Source organism: Myiozetetes cayanensis, unplaced genomic scaffold (genome assembly GCF_022539395.1).
Source record: "Myiozetetes cayanensis isolate MyiCay16 unplaced genomic scaffold, myiCay2020 scf29, whole genome shotgun sequence".
NCBI lineage: Eukaryota > Metazoa > Chordata > Aves > Passeriformes > Tyrannidae > Myiozetetes > Myiozetetes cayanensis.
The window spans coordinates 3,192,411-3,209,465 of NW_026087510.1; the positions used below are offsets into that span (position 1 = coordinate 3,192,411).

General features: G+C 53.0%; 1 protein-coding gene across 2 annotated transcripts in view; it reads right to left on the minus strand.

Annotated features, from left to right (window-relative positions):
• Nucleotides 1-11,955, minus strand: part of OPCML (opioid binding protein/cell adhesion molecule like) — a 294,735-nt gene extending 282,780 nt beyond the window's left edge. The window contains exons 1-2 of one of the 2 annotated variants that reach the window (XM_050322914.1): nucleotides 11,907-11,955; nucleotides 11,295-11,495 (exon numbers count right to left, since the gene is read on the minus strand). In XM_050322914.1, the coding sequence (XP_050178871.1) occupies nucleotides 11,295-11,355 (61 nt within the window). In that variant the 5' untranslated portion in view covers nucleotides 11,356-11,495; nucleotides 11,907-11,955. Of the gene's footprint in view, nucleotides 1-11,294; nucleotides 11,573-11,906 lie in introns of those variants that run through there. The other variant, XM_050322912.1, reaches the window with a different exon arrangement.
• Nucleotides 11,956-17,055: the final 5,100 nt, after the last annotated feature.

Consider the following 17,055-nt stretch of genomic DNA (forward strand, 5'->3'; position numbering starts at 1 on the left):
GCTGAAGTTGCTCTGGTTTTACACCAGCTTAAGCCAGCAGAGACTGAGCTGGGGAACTGTGATCCAAACACTGGGATGCTCACCCTTAGCTCAGTCCAATGGCACCAGGGGCTTTCAACGTGGATTTGAGTTGCAGGTAGGATTAACACCCAGCATCTTAAATCTCCCAGCCATCAGCTTGTATCCCAGCTTTAGCTTTCTATTGAAAACATCATTTCTTGCTCTATTTAATCACCGCAAGGTCATTTCAGTGACAGTTGCCAGCATCCAAGCCAAGGAACCAGAGGAGCAGAGCCCTGTCCTGCTGACCAGATAAAAGGAGGAGATGCTGGGTTTCATTTCCTTGTTTTCAATTGAGAGGTGCCCACCTCAGTGTGCAGATTAAGGTGTGGGTGGGCCAATGTCAGCCCCCCGCGGGCTGAGATGGGAAGCTGCCGCTTGCTCTGCTCATCAGGAGCCCCGAGGAGAGAAATTGCATAGTTCTCCCTGCGGCCCTCTGCCCACCTCGAACCAATTTCTGCTCCTTTTAATTCAATTCAGCTCCTCCTGACCTTGGCTGGCTGGAGTTGCAGAGTTTCTCTCAACAGATAGCACCAATTACAGAGGTGTGAAAATGGAAGGCTTTCAATTCGGAGAACAAACCCAAGGAACTGGGACTTCATTGAGCTGAGAAACGGGGGGTGGGAAAGGGGGAGCAGGCAGGGGCACGGGCTCGGAAACATCGCCTGTGCTCGCTCTAAAAACCAAATGCTGTGGCTGTTCCCTCCCTGGGGGAAGGTGAAGGCATTCCCAGGGGCTGGGATAGCCATGAGAGGCGCAGGTCCAGGTGTGCAGATGCAACAGCACCTGGGGATGAGGGATGCAAAGCTGCATCCCTGGCTCACGCCTCGCTCATTAGCGGCTCGTTCACGTGCATCCCCCCCACGACGGGCTGATTTCAAGCCCCTCGAAATCAGATCCGACAGATCTGACACAAACTGAGCTTGCTTCCCCGCAGCAGATCCAGGCTGGATTGACTCTGCAGCATCTGCAGCCTGATCCGCCTGTTTGGCACAGCGGCACCTCCCTCCACACCACACTTGCCTGTCCACCCACCAAGCCAGCGCCAGCCAAGGACTGCGGGTCAGGCCTCTGCAAACCCGAGTGGCAGCACAAGCCCCGTCAGATCCAGGTGGGAGGGCTCTGGAAGGATGGCAGAGCTGACTGCCTCAGCAGAGAGATCAGCACACGGACAGACTGTATAAAAACTGCACAGTACAGCCTGTGATGATCAGAGAGTCCCCAGACAAAAGCGGGAATGTTCAGTTCATGGGAAGGAGGCAGAGATAAGCACTTCCCTGGGCTGAGCTCACTGAAGCTCTTTTGCCCAACATGCCCTGATGCTAAAAGAAAAAATAATAAAACTAAAGAAGTCTTAGATGCCTAGGACAGAAAACAGGGTTACTCTCACGTGAAACTACCACAGAGTATGGCCCCCACCATCTCTGGATACCTCCAGGTACCTCCTGGGCTGCAAGGATGCAAAAAAGCCTCCCCCAGACCTGAAAACTCCCCTCTCCAGTCCTGTCTCCATCTGACTGGTCAGACCACCTCCATCAGCACAATACCCATGTGCCAACCAAGCCCAGGACCTCCCTTTGACCCAGACAGTTTAGACTTCTCCTCACCCCTGGAGGGTTCAAGACCAGGCTGGACAGGGGCTTGGAGCAACCTGGTTCTAGTGGAAGGTGTCCCTGTCTGTGGCAGGGAGGTGGGATGAGACGAGCTTTAAGGTCCCTTCCAACCCAAACCATTCTGTGATTCTATGATTCCCCACCCTGATGAGGATAACCTCACACCACAAAGCTCTGCCTCTTCCAGACCAACACACAAAGAGCAAGTCTGAATTTTGGGCAAGTACATCTGGCTGGCACATCTGAGCTGGCTCAGCATCCCCTTTCAGGGTCTCAGAGCTGGGGGGCCACCCAAATGAAGAGGTGGCTCGCTCGTGCCTCTGTCCCAAGAGCTTCCACAACTCGTCAGGACTCGGAGCAGCTCGGAGACATGTGGTTTCATAGCCAGTGCAGCACCTCCTGCATCTCCAGCCAAGCTGTGACCGCGGCTCCACCGGCACTGCCCATAAATCCTCCAGCCCGGTAAACAGCCGAATTACGTCGCCCCGCCATTGCTTAGCTGCTTTTGACACTAATTGCTTTGTGGAGTGTGTGCAACTGGCAACACCTTATTAAAAGTGAAATATATTATACTGTCCACTTATTGCGACTTTATAAAGATAAAGTATCCCGAGGATACGGAAAGGCTGGCAAAGGCATCGGCTCTCGGCCTCGGAGCGGCCAACAGAGCTTGCAGCGCACAAAGACAACACAGGGCAGGCAAATTCATGCTCTCCTTTAAATTCCAGAGAGTATTTACATTTGCAGACCAAGGGTGTGCTTGAGAATTTCTCCTCTGTTCCATCTCCTGCTTTCAACTTGGAGATCATCGTCCTCAAACCTCAGGGGAAGGCAGGCAAAGATGCGACGCCAAAGGGCAGGGGGATCAATCACACGCTGCCCTCCTGCCAACTTCGAGAGGAGCAGAGGGTGCCCCTCGACTCAAAAAGTCAGACTAGTCATGAATTCACATTTTCCTACTGCCAGACATCGCTGCCTGAACTGTGGTACAGCCTCTCCTGCTGGTGACACCAACTGGGGCATCCATGGCTCTGACAGGCACACAATGCAAGCCCAAGAGCCCTGTGATGCTCCACCTCTGTGTTAGCCCAGCACAGGGATTTTAGAACCCAATGTACTGATCCTGCACTTTTTCCTGTGTCTCTCAGAGGAGGAAGCCAAAACCCACTGTTTCACAAGGTGGAACGTGCAGAAACCTCCACTTCAGATCTGGAGCTACAGCAAGGACACGTCTTTTAACACGTGTCTCCACACATGCCTCGGGCAAGTCATTTCCCCTCTTTATTCCTTGGCTTCCCTGTCTACAAAAACAGGTACAATGAAATTTCTCTGTGAAGTGTTTTTAAGATCTACTGGAAACAACCACTGTGCAAGAGTGAGACCTGATAACACCAAGTCTCAGTAATAAATGTTTTGATCCAGCCCCCCTGGCCTCGTCTCACCAGGTAATTTTGGAAGAATTTTGGGTTTATTTTGAATTGATAGGCTATTTCTGGTTGGGAACACGACAGACAGAAGGAAGGCAGGCACAGGGGATGCCATCAAAGGCACTTCTGCAGCCTGCAGTGCTCACAAAGAGGTGGCAAGCAGGGAGGGCACAGAAGAGCCACCTACATGGGGGAAATCAGCTTCTGGGGACCTATTTTCAGTAAAATGGAGATATTCCTCAGGCACATCACGGAATGTATGACATCTATGTCCTTCCTGTACTGCGGAGAGTACAGATGCTCTTATTTATCACGTAGTGGTCATCTCCCATGTGGCAGAGACAACAGACCCACCTCCCACCAGCCCACGTGGTGCAGAAACATTGCCTGCCTCATGCTTGGACTCCTGAAGGAAACTGCATGTCCTAAGCAACAGATTTCAAATAACCAGAGCCTTTGGTTCAACAAGTTCAAATCCAAGAAGGATCAATACCTTCTCACTCCTGAGGTATCAGCAGGTAATTGGGTATCGTGCAGTGGTGAGTAACCTAGTTTGCTCAGAAACTGCAAACTTTAATCTTCATCCGTTCCTGGTACATAGAATAGCGAGGGAGGAACAGATCAAAGGAGAACAGATCAAATTCAGCTACATTTGGACTCGGATTGCAGAAAAAAGGACTCATTCTTAAGCAAAATGGCTCAGGTTTCTAAGGTTCAACATCTTGAGGGGACTTGAGCACAACAGAACACTGGGAAGTTGCCATCTCTCCAGTGCAGCCACCTCAGACCCCAGCACCGCCTTCCTTGGGTTTAGGCTGCTCCTGACACCCTGCCTTGGCACCAGAGTCCTCTCCAATCTCACCCAGCAGCATCTGAGCACCCCGACCTCTCCCAACGTCTGCATCCTATTTCAGCTCATGGACTCCCAACCCCAGCCCTCTCCCCACTCCCAACCCTGCCATGCCCATGGCACCAGCCCTGCTGTGAGCTCTGGTGAGGGCGAGGAGATGCTCCACGCTGGAAGGTCACACCTGGCTGTAGGAAGCTGCCACCCCAGCCACGGAAAGAGAGGTGGTGAGGCAGAGGGCGGGCAGAGAGAGCCAGAAAAGCACCAGGGGCAGCAAAACAACCCACGTGACAGATTTCCCTGCCGATCAAAGCTAACTTTGCTCAGAGGTTTTGACATCTGATTAATTACATCACGCTGGCTCCGCTCAAGAGCCCGAGTTTCCGGCAGCCCTCGCCTTTCATCCTCGCAGCGCTTGGCGGCCAAACCCGCTCCCCCGGTGCCAGCAAGAGGAGGGGATGGCAGGAGGGTGGCTTTGCCAAAAGTCCTGCCCCATCCCTGGGAGGAAAGAGATAAGGAGGGCGAGGGACAGCCAGGGACAGAGCCCCTTTGTCTGCGGAGCCTTTTGTCACCGGGAGATAGGAGGAGGCTGCGTGGCGCTGACATTTCGGTGACCAAATTAAAATGCGCCGCCACAGAGACTAAATGTCATTAGCCTCATTAGAGGCGATCGCATTAAAATAAGCAGCAACAACAACAACAAAAAAAAAAACACTGAAGTGGAAATTAGCCAAAGTCATTAAATAAAATAAATAAATAAAATGGGGAGATCCAGCCTAGGAGACCGCGCAGCTGATGCCAATGGACTGGACTGCTGAGTTGGGGAGGAGCATGGTGGGAGCAGTCAAGGTCTCCGTGGGCTCTGCTGCCACCCAGGAATGGGACAAGACAGGACCACTGGTGGTGTGGCCCCAAATGTAGCTGCCTGTTCAGGACAAGTCTATGGGATCTAAGTCTACAGGTTTTTGGGGCTCCATTTCCAGACTGTTCCAGGACACACAGTTTTACTTGAAGGACCTTCATGTCCATGTCCTCTGGGGCTGGTGCTGCAGGCAGTGCTTGGTCAGCACCTCTGCACCACGAGAGCTGAGCCCTGTGTGCGCTGCTCTAACAGGAAGGTGGTTTTTTAGCAGCATCCAGGTTTCCCTCAGATGTTTCCCGTTCAGTTACTGGCCAACACCAAGAGCGGTTGGTTTATGTGCTGTGACAGGACCGCCGTGCAAGGTGGAAGGCTCAGTGAAAGAAGTGCTGCTTTGACCTTGTAAAGAAAGGAATTTTTCCTCTAACCCCTCTTGCTATGCAAACGCCATTTCCTCTGGGGCGGGAGAAGTCATCAGAAGGCCCTTGCAAGATCCTGCTTATGACAGAGCAGATTTGAAAGCCCAGAGATGTCCTTCCCCCTCCTTCCCTTCTGTCAAAAATTATAATCATCATTTTCCAGCTTGCTGAACAATCAAAGTGTGGCCTATATTCGCTGGAGCTCCTTCCACATGCCGCATGCATAGCAACAAGTCCAGGAAACAAAAGCCAGAAGTAAACAGTTGAGTGAGAGGAGGCGAAGGGCTGGCTGAGGGACAGCAGAGAAACGCTGCTCAGAGAGCACATGTGGGGCACAGGCAGCCTGGCTCAGCCCAGTCTCACCAGTCTGGAGCTGCCCTGAGGGCCAGAGGGCCATGTGAAGACCTCTTCTTCCATCCTCTGCAAGGAGCATGGGGAAGAAACACGCCTGGGAAGTTTGGTTAGTGGAAATGGCAGTGGTGCTGCTGCACCAGAAGGAAGCCCAAGCCCTCCTGCTGCAGGTTCAGCTTGTCCTCATGCGGCTGAGGAGCCATGAGGAGCAATGCACGAGGTGAGCCACGAAGGACAAAGCCACAGGTAACCCCAGCTGCCCCCTGGGAAGCCCACATCCTCTGGATAACCAGCTCTGGTCAACACAACAGGCACCCCACCATGGTGGCTTTGCTGCCCAGCAGTCTGAGAGGACAAGGTCCAGTCACAGCATCCCACCCTGAAGCACGGAGCCCTCAGGGAATCTTGCTGGGCTGCCCCTTCCCTGCACTTTGCATCCTGCTCCAGTCTCCAGAGCTGTCAATCCAGCACTTTTCACTAGCGCTGAATTCACAGAAAAGTAAACCTAAAAATATCTCTTCTTTTTCCCCCTTCCTTTGCCTCATCTCACACGTGTTCCGGGCGCACATGATTCTGCCGCACAGGCAACAGGTTCAACTTCCCCGAAACACCTCCTCCCAGGGAGGTGGCTCTTGACACCAAGGGGTCCCTGCAGGTATCTGAGTGTCCCAAACCACTGCCCCTGCCACCCCACGCCCTCTGAGCCTAAGCTGGGACTAGAGGGAGAGCCCACCAGCTCCCGCTCAGCCAGACCTCAGGATACCTGGGCTCACGTATCTGTCAGTTCACAAGGACAATGCACCCCCTGCCATCCCCACCTCTCCAGACCTAACAAGTCATCTTGCTTGGTCACCCTTAGAGGGTGATAACACAGTCCCAGAGCTTTTAAAAAAGCAGGCAGGAAAGTGTTTCTTCCTCTAAGCATGAAACGAAGAGGAGTTCCCTGGAAAAACCCACCCACGGAGCAGCAAGTGTCAAAGCCACCTCTGTTATGTGCTGTTGCTGCGTTGGTAATTATAAGTACCGTGCCTTCATTAGGGAGAGATGACTGGGAGGCAAGGAGATTTGCAGCAAAGCTGTTATTATTTTTAAGTTTAAACAAAGAGGAGAAGTGTGACAGCTGAGATCATTCCCCACCCTGCACACACCAGCAGCTGAGAGCATCTCAGGGGATGTTCAGGCCAGGAGGGAAGGGGATAAGTGTCTGGTTTTGCCTGAGGAGCACAAAGGACAGGGCTGCAAAACTGATGGTCTTGAAGGATGTTACAGATAAAAACCCACAAGTTCTCCTCTATCCCCACCTGACTGCAGCAGAAGGATCCTCCTGGATACTCTGCTCCCCTCCCAAAACATGCCGAGGTTCATCGACAGCTCCCCAACAAGCCTCACTCAGCGACTTTGGTTTCTAACCAAGCAAAGCACAAACTTCAAATTGCATATTCAAGTGTAAAATACGAACACAGCTGTTTATGCAGCTCGAAATTCGCCATAACCAAATATTCGAGCCTTTGGAGAAGATTTTTCAAAGGCGCCAGTTGAGGCCCACGGCTCCCATCGGTGCCTTTGAAACATCTCTCCCTTCTCAGTTTTTCACAGGGACTCGCACCAGCAAAAGCTCCTCCACCCGGCCGTCTGCAACCTCGGAGCGCACAAAGGAGAGGCTGTCAAAGAGAAGCTGCTGGAAAACGCCAAGCAAGGTTCAGCACTTTGGGGCATCCTGAAAGGCAGCTGCCGGAGCCACTGGCCCTGAAACCCACAGCCCCCACAAGAGCAAATTGTTCTGGAAGCCGGCCCCGTGGGGGTTTGCACGGAGCGAGAGCCGTGCATGCCTGGTCTCCTGTCACGCTGCCTCCCCACGTCATTTGGGAATGACAGCAAGTGCTGCTCCTCCCCAGCAGAGTAAAACATCCTCCAAGAGACCTACACCAGCCTTCTCCCCGTCCCAAGAGCCACAGGGTGGAGGAATCACCTTCTGTCAGGGAAACTACAACCTGAGTGTCAGGCAGAGCAAGAGCAGGCAGTGTTTTTGGGGCTGACGCCCACCAGTGCAGGCTCCCCATCCTGCTGGGACCTCTTCCCCAGCATCTCTGACTCAGGGAGGGCTGATGGCTGCAGTGCCTGATCCACACCTACCCCCAGCCTTTGGGAGAGCATGGAAAATCGCTTTAAGTCCCTCTTGCTCATATTGAAATGACACGAAAGCAGAACTAATGTGCTCCAGGTACTTATTCTTGGGCTTAGTTGCAGGGATCAGCAGCCCTCCACCACCCCCGCTGGAGAGATGTGATGGCCACATCACAACAGGCTGTGGGGAACGCGTGTTCCTGCAGCAGGGACCCTCTTAGGGAGGGATGGAAAGGTGTTTTTAACACCTGCAATGCCTGTTTTGTAAATTTAGATGGGTTTTAGAACCACCATCAAAACCAGGCTGCCCAAGCAAGGTTGGGGTTGCATAGACAGAGTCCCTGGGAGGATGCAGAAAGCAGGTCCTGGGTGCAAGGGATGATGGCAGAGCACTGAGGGACTCTCCAAGCTCTACAAGCTTTATCGTGACCCCAGTGCCTGGGAGCAGTGAAAAACAGGATTGTCCATCTCATCCTGCCAGATGAGACCTCTGAAAGGAGCTGCTGCCATGACAAGTAATTTCCCCAAGCCAGCAAGGCAGCGATATAAATGTCTGAAGAAGCTGATGAGCATTGATTTTTGCCACCTGTAGAGCCATGATGTCACACCATAACTGCAGATTAGCCAGTAATACTCCCCCCAGCCCCAAATTCACTCCCCAGTGCATCACAGCCCACCTTCATCTCAAAACAGCAGCACCCACAATGCCCAGCAGTTCAAACCATTTGCCAACAGCTTGACAATTAAATTACCCACTCACCTCCCTATCCTGCAGTGCTGGGCTCATTAAAAATCCTCAGCATCCTTCCCATCAGAGAGCCCACCTCAGAGAGCAACCCATGTCCAGGAACCCGCCTCCCCCAAGGCACCAGGTGACAACAGCATTAAGCCTTCGAAATTATTTTAGATAGAAACTTGTCTTACAGAGAAATAAAAAGCTGCAGAGTAAGACTCTCTCCATGACCAGAGGGGTCAGGGTTTCATTATTGCATTAACCTTTCGTGTCTTTAGATTCCACGAGAGTAAATTGGTAACGAGACGACATGAGCCCCAATGGGAAAAAATGCATCTTTCCTAGCAAAAATAAGAGAAGGGGGGAAGGACAGAGGTGGGAGCAAAAGAAAGAGGAAAAACTGGCAAATAAGCTATTACAGCTAATAATAACTTTGTGGTGCTATTTTCTGCAGGAGCCTTCAAGTTGTGATGTTTCCCTTCACTCTAATTACACCTTCTAAAAGCAGGTTCCCTTCTCACTTTAACCACCCCGTGCGAAACTCCCGCAGGATTCGGATAAAAACGGAAAGGGAAGGAGTTTGCACTTCAAAACAGCCTCTGCATATCCCAGGGGAGCATCACCTGCGTAAAACGCTTGGGATTACGCCTGCAAATAATAAACAGCCCCCGAAAAAAAACACTTTGGGAAGGTGAAGGCTCCAAGGGGCAGCAGGGAACATCCGACTTCCCTCAGCCATCCATGACTTTGCCAACATGACTTGTGTTCCAGCCCATGGCAGTGAAACCATGACTGAAATCAATGCTGGGGCAGGTTGGGCAGGGAGGGAAAACATCCAACCTCTGCAAGCCTTGGAAAAATAAAAAGGATAGGAGATGTTCAAACCCACTGCTTTGAGGCAGAAGGTGAGCAGTGTGGGGCAGGAAGGCAAAACACCACGCAGCCCAGTGCACTGGAATATTTCCCTTCCTCTAATGCAAGCACAAGGATTCTGCTGATGGATTAAAGGCTGAACCCAGACAGGCCAAGTGCTGGGCTGGTTTGGTTCAGGGGACATGCAAACCAAAGCAGATATTGCTGCTTAATAAAGTAAGAAGGGAAAGCTACAACTGCATAAATGCGGATCAAGAAGCCTCTCCTAAGTTACTGGGGGCTTAAATGCACAGGCATTCTCCTTCCCTGGCACACACAGAGGCCAGAGCCAGCCCAGGCCGTGGGCTAAACAGCCCCGTCCCGAGGAAGCTGCAGCAGGGCACTGGCAAACAGCAAATGCTGTCAGGTCCCTGCCAGCCCCTGCAGCTTAAGGACATCTTGATGACAGCCCATCAAGTGTCACACGTCCTCCCACTTGGCCTGCACAGCTGCCTTCCCTCCATTTCTTTGCAATTTCAACCCAGAGAACCTCGTGAAAGAGCCAAGGCTCTACTCAGCTCAGTGCTGGTGAGGCACTGCTGCCCCCACACCAATCTTGTCCCCTGTCTTGCTCAAGAGCTTATTTTCAGTTAAAAAACCCTTTGCATTCACAGAAGTCAGGCAGCTCTCGCAGCCACACCATCATCCTCGTGCTCATGAGCTAAACTATAGGTGCACCATTTTGGTTTCAGGTGCTGCTGAGGAGCTCGAGGCTCTGCTGTTGGGGGTCCCCCACCGCCCTCCCCAACCAGCCAATGCTCTTGAACAGCACTGACCCCAGGGCTAACACACATCCTATCCCCCTGCAATCCCACAGACATCAGTGGCACCCAGCCCCAGTCCAGGGACCCTGATCACCCCAGCTGCAGCGTGACAGCAGGATGTGGATGGTCCCACGGCACGAGCCTCCACAAGCAAGTTTTAGCCCTCGTGTTCAGCACAGTTGTGGAAAGGGCTGCTTTCCAGCTGTGATAGATACAGCCAGCCTCTCTCCCCAGCCACACACACCAACCCCGCAGAGCGAAGCGCTGTAACTAAACCATGGGAAGCTGCTGAAATTCCAGCCGTGCCTGCCCCTGCCCTCCCGAGTCCAACAGAATTCTCGCCGGCAGTCAGGGAAAACACATGGTGGGTTAAGATCAGATCCGAGCCTCGCCACCCAGTCCCCATCTGCTTGCACAGGGACAGCAATCTTTTCAGCTGCTAAAAGTGCACATCATCACCAAAAACACCCCGGTGACTTCCTCCCGCCAGCGTTCAGCGCCGTGTCCTCCCCCCATCGCCCTCCCGAGGATGCAGCGCAGGGCTGCGCTCGCTGCCCCGAGAACACCAGCGTGGATCCAACCCCAGCATCTCCCCCTCCATCCTCCCCTGGCAAGCCAGGGGGACGAGGCCAACCCCCATTTCGGGAGCAACCTGCTCGGCTCGTGGCACCAACACAGCCTCCCCCTGTGCCCAGATTAGGGCGGGAGGAGGGAGGGGGGCATTTTCACTTTGCAAAAAGGGGCGAGGGGCAGGCACCCGAGTCTGCCCGGCAGGAAGCAGGGAAGCACAGGGAACAGCATGACAGCTCTCGAACAAGGGAGGGCACAGCAGGTGCCCAACTCTGAAGGGAGAAAAAAACTGCATGACCCTCACCATTTAGAGCCGAGGGGACGGACCCTGCCCAGCTGTGCAATCCCAGCCAGCCCCCCGCTGCAGGTACCGGCACTGCTCGGGTACCAGTGCCTCAGTGCCCACCTAGGGGTCCAGCACAGCTCTCTAAAACCCCCTCACTGTGAGCCCTGGGCAATTCCCTGCTGCAGAGCAACTCGGCTGCCTGGCTGCGTGTGCGCGCCCGTGCGCAATGTGCATGAAGTCCGGGTCCCCCAGCGCACACACCGCTCGGCTTTCCCACCCTGCGAGCCCACAGCCCCCCCACCCGCTGGAGAAAAAGCTCTTGGCACTACCTGGGATGAAGAGCAGGGCAGTGGTGGCCGTGAAGACGATCCAGCAGGCAGGATGGTACATCTTGGAGCCGCGGTGGGCGAGCGGCTGATTTGCTTTGCTGCTTGCTGCTGCTGCTGCCGCCGCTGCTGCTTTCGTCTGCGCTGAATTCTGAGCAGGTTTAAATCCAATGTTTGCAGAGGGAGGGAGACTGAGTTAGTGAGCTGGAGAGAGAGAGAGAGAGACGGGAGCAGGCAGTCAGTGTCTCTGCTTTTCCCTTGCACACGCACACACACACACGCACACAACTAGCAGAAGGCGCACCAGGCTCCGTGCGTGCACTGGCAAAGCAGACCTCCTACCAGGCACCCATTGGTTCAGGATGCTGACTGACACACGCACACTCGCTCTTCTGCGGGTTTCACTCCGCAGCCAGGGAGTTAAATGCAGGCATCGACCCCCCGAGCATCCCTCCCAGCACCAGCTGGTGCCCGGGATGGAGGGAGCAGCCCTGCACGGGGACGGGCACAGTCCCGCCGTCCCCTCGCGCTCCAGCCGCCTGCAAAGCGGAATTTTTTGTCCCCACACTGGAGCCCACTGGTGGGGCAGCCCCAGGCTTCAGCCCCTTGGCTCACCCTGCTCCCTACTCCCCTCCCTGGGAAGGCACCAGCAGCTCTGCCTGCTGCTGAGAGGCGAACCAGGGAGCAATCCAAGCTTTTTAGCATGAGTGGGTGTTTTTCGCACAAAATCTCTGAGACCGAGAAGCAATCTTGCCTGTGCATCCCAACCAGAGACATTTTTTTTTCTCTTTCAGCAGCTCACAGAACCCCCCAAAGATATCGAGCTCAGGGTACCTGCTCCTACCTGAGCAGACCTCCCCCTACCTGATACCATCCTGTTCCCACCCAGCCCAAGGAGTTTTCCTCATGTTCTCCTTCCAGTCTGCCACAGTTTCCCCCTTGATCCCTCGTTTCCCCCAGACCTCCCCTTGGCACATTACCACGCCCCTGATGAGCCCTGAGCTTCCCCAGTGGAGGGCATCAACAGCTGCCCCTGCCATGTCCCCCCCGCTCCCACAGCCACCCCCACATCAAAGCATTTGCCAGTTAGGGCTTGAGATTGCTGCATTGCCAAAGGAAAAAAAAAAAAAAAAAAAAAAAAAAGAAAAAAAGAGTTGCAAAGGTAAGCTTCCCAAAGAAATAGTACTTATTTTTGACATTCTGTAAACAAAAAGGTGTTTCTTATTTTGCTTTCGTTTACTCATTTTGCATTCACTGTGTTAAACTTGTAAGCATTTTTTTTAATGCTTGAAGTAAAATGCTCAGTTTTGTTCAAAACAATCTCTTTCCCCACTAACTCAGGACTAAAGGTCTGTTTCTGAGTGCCAGGCCAGCCCAAGAGTACTTTCAGCCCAATACTTTGCACTTCCATCTAACCCACCACAGCTTTTTGGCACCATTGGCCACAAACTCCTCCACATCCCACATCCCAGGATTTCATCTGCTCCTCATCTCAGTGTCTATGCCATTCTACTAGGCATGTTCTCACCATCCCTGGATGCCCAGGACACACCAGTTTCCTGGATTCTTTTCCCTCAAGACCCCTTTTTGCATTAAACCATCATCTCAGGGAGTGTCTGGATAAGGGACACTCTACATTGGGTGTGCACGGATCCCAAAAGGATGATGCATCCACACATTAATTCCCTCAACCTGCTACAGACCTGGGACCAGTGCAGACACCAAACACCTGGCATCCAAATCCAGCCACAAAACCCTGATCATTTCCCCTCTCTCCTGTCTGTCTTTCCCCCATTTCTCTCACCTACTTGTTCCAGCTCAACGCAGACTAATCACAGAGACAGCCACCACATCCCTCTCCATGCACATCCCTCTTATCCTGCATTATTTCCATTCAAAGCAGCACCAGAAGGAGCAGGAATAGTGGGTTTAGTGCACAAAGCCACATCCATCATGCTTTGGAAGGAGTTCCCTCACCCAGCAAGGGATGGGAGCTGAGCACACACACCACCAGGACAAACTTTCTCCAGCTTTTAGCCACTAATCTCTCTTCATTTTCTGCTCTGTATGACTAAACTACAAGTTTTGAAGAGCTTTTACCTCAACCATATTCCCACATTATCTGCTAAAGGCATCCCATCACCCTCATCTTTATGAATGTGCTGAAGAACACATGACTAAGGACGGTGTTCCTTTAAAAGGGATGTTGTTTGCAGTAACCCTGACCTCGGAAAGAGCTAAATCATCTGATTTTTGCACAAGCACCGAGCAAAAACCAACGAGAGCCCAGTGTCTCCCTCAGCTTGGGATGAAGATGGGATATTTCTGTCCTGAATCTCCCTTTAATTGACACCCCAACAGCCGCCAACAAGCAAATTTATCCTTTGCTTCATAAGTATTTTAGGAAAACAGCTGCAAGAAGGCATTTGGGATTTCCCAGGGCTGTGAGGCATGTGGCTGCATCCTTCCTGGCTAGCCCAGGACAGGGACATCTGTGCCCCCAGGGGACTGAGCAGTTTTGGGGCTCAGCTGAACCCTCTGGCTGCAGCTCATTCTCCAGAACCCACACAGCGAGCTCTGAATCCACCCAAGGCGTAAAGAAATAAAGTTATCGCGGAGGAACTAAAGGAAATGAACAAAGAAATCATTTCTAATTAACAGAAATGTTTGATGGACTCAGAACAAACATGTTGCTCTGCTTTCAAAACCTGAGTTGAAAAGCTATATTTGGGTAAATTTCAAAACAACACAGTCTTACTTTTTTTTCCCCTCCCACCACAGTTTTCCCATATGCTTTTTTTTTTTTTTTTTCCCCACCTGGCAATGATTATTACCCAAATCCAGCACACACTTAGCTGCTCTCCTTACATCTATTCTGCCCAATTAGGCTGGCACCCAAATTGCTGAGTGCAGGTCTGAGGGTGACCTCGGTCCAGACCTTTGGTGCATTGATGCCTTTGCCTTCCCATCTGCAAAATGGGAACAAACGTGCTTTGATCAGGCAAACAAATCCCTCACTGCTCACCAGCTTTGCAGGACTGACCAGCCACTGCCCTGTTTCATTTGTTTGATTTCCAAGACACATAATAAAAAGGTGTATAAATATGTATTTAGCTGGTGGAGCTTTTCTGGGATATTTGGGGTTGTTTGCTTTTCAGTATCAAGCAGAGAATCTAAAATGCATATTTAGATTTGACAGGCAGCACCCGATCTGAGAGGAGACATTATGGTCCGCTGGGCACATTTAGACATGATTTTTGTGTGTATTTTCAGAGGTTTTTTTCCCCAGCTGTCTCAATGCATATTCACATCTGGGACCAGACTAGTCTCTGGGGGAAATAACACGTTTTCAGCGAAGCAGAGGTTTCCTCACCCTCTCCTTGCACAGCCAGGGAGAGGGGGGCAGAGCACTCCAAAAGTGGGAGCACAGGGTGAGCAGCATCCCTGCTCCCATCACAGATGCTCCATCATGATGTCCAGCCAGGCCCCCCAGGTCCCAGGCACCAAAGCAGCCTCCCCTGGGCTGATCCCAGCTGGTGGACAGGATCCCTCCCCAGAGTCCTGCATGACCATACACATAGAGCTCTGTCTCCTTCCTCCTCCAAGCCCCAAGGCCAACACCCTTGTCCTGGTCACCTGCCCATCCTCCTTCCCAACCCCAGCATCCCAGAGCCTGTGCACCCACCTCCTACAGACCCCCCTAACCCAGACCAGTCCAAGGTAACTGGATGGCACCTTTCCACAGGGCTGGGGCTTTGTAAGGAGCCCCACTGCTGCCCTGATGGGTGTCTGCTCCCCTCAGACTGTGCTGGGCAGGAAGGGGTGCAGGAGGGTTGGGTGGGCAGGAAGGGGTGCAGGAGGGCTGGGATGGGCAGGAAGGGGTGCAGGAGGGCTGGGATGGGCAGGAAGGGGTGCAGGAGGGCTGGGATGGGCAGGAAGGGGTGCAGGAGGGTTGGGATGGGCAGGAAGGGGTGCAGGAGGGCTTTGAGGGGCAGGAAGGCAAGTGAGAGAGTGGAGATGGGCAGGAAGGGGTGCAGGAGGGTTGGGATGGGCAGGAAAGGGGGCAGGAGGGCTGTGGTGGGCAGGAAGAGGTTCAGAGAGGCTGTGGAGGGCAGGAAGGGGTGTAGGAGGGTTGGGATGGGCAGGAAAGGGGGCAGGAGGGCTGTGGTGGGCAGGAAGAGGTTCAGAGAGGCTGTGGAGGGCAGGAAGGGGTGTAGGAGGGTTGGGATGGGCAGGAAGGGGTGCAGAAGGGTTGGAATAGACAGGAAGGGGTGCAGGAGGGCTGGGGTGGGCAGGATGGGTGGCAGAGGGCTCCGGGGGAAGAGAGACTACTCCAAACCTGCTGTGCCCGATGTTTCACCCCCTGCCCTCTCTGCAGTGCCTGCCCCAGCAGCCCCCGCAGCCTCCTCTCTCCCTCCTCCCTCCTTCCTGTCCCCTCCCTCGGGGTGTGTGTGTGTGTGTGTGTGTGTGTGTGCTCTGCTGAATGAAAGGCTACCCTTTTCTCCTTGACATCTTGTTAGAATGTGAATACAACAGCTATTGATTTGCATTTCGTGCAAGCAGAGGGGAAAAAAAAGGTTTTTTTTTTTTCTTTTCCTTTTTTGCCTTTTTTTTTTAAAGACTCTCTGAACTCAAAGCTCCTTCAGGAATAAACAGGCTGGATGGGGCTTGGAGCAACCTGGTGCAGTGGAAGGTGTCCCTGCCCATGGCAGGGAGTCAGAATGAGATATTTAAGGTCCCTTCCAAGCCAAACCATTCAGTGATTCTCTGAATAAAGCACCAGCCTGCCCAGCCTCTGCATGGAGAGCACAAGGACCACCTGACCATCCTCCCCCAAAGTGCTTCTTCATCCCTACAGTACATTACCCCAGGCTGGGCCAGCAGCACCCACCCAGCTCCGTGGGGAAGGCGAACTGAGAATGATTAAGGTGGACAAGGCAACTAAACTAGCAGGAAAAGCCAAGGGAGAAGCAGGCAGCACTGCTCACCTCTTGAGGTTTGCACTGCCATCACTCAGGCTCCTTCCACGCAGGCCCCCAACCATTGTGACACAGACACCAACCGTCCTGCTGCCCCTTCCTTGGGGAGAACATCCTCAAAAGCAGGGCAAGCAAACCCAGCAAACAGGGCAAAGAAACCCAGGGAGAGAAATTTGGGTGCTGGCAGGAGAGGGTGGGGGCGAGCAGCTCTCCATCACCCACCGCAGCAGGGTGCTGGGGGGGATTAATTAGGGTTTGTAAAGCACTTTGAAGATAAAGGCGGCTGTGGGAGAACTCATAACTGGGAATGAGATGGAGATGGGGACGGGGGGACCCAGGCACGGTGTGGTTTCTTATCTGGTGTACAAGCTGCAGCCCTGGCTGGGCGGACGCCGCGCGGGTTCACATGAAAGGCAGAGCGGGAGAATTTCCGCAGCGTGGAAAAAAAAGAAAAATCAAGCTCATGCTGCTTGGGAAAAATGAGTGAGAGAGAGAGATGAAAAGATGGGATCTAAGTCTCTAAAAGCTGGAGAGACCTGCTATTGATTCTGGCTTGGGAAGAAGGGGCCTGAACAAGAGCTGGTGTGTTGTTAAGTGCACTTATCTCCTCTTGTTAGATGGCAGAACGGGGCCAGATGGACAGGGTACTAATTCCCGTCAAGAATCATTACCAGCCGTGTGCTGGATGAGGCACCTCCAAAGGCTCCCTGTGAGCAGTGGCAAACGTGGCAGCACCATCAGGTCAGGACCCCCCTGAAGGTCCCTGGGCAACCTATTCCAGCGCT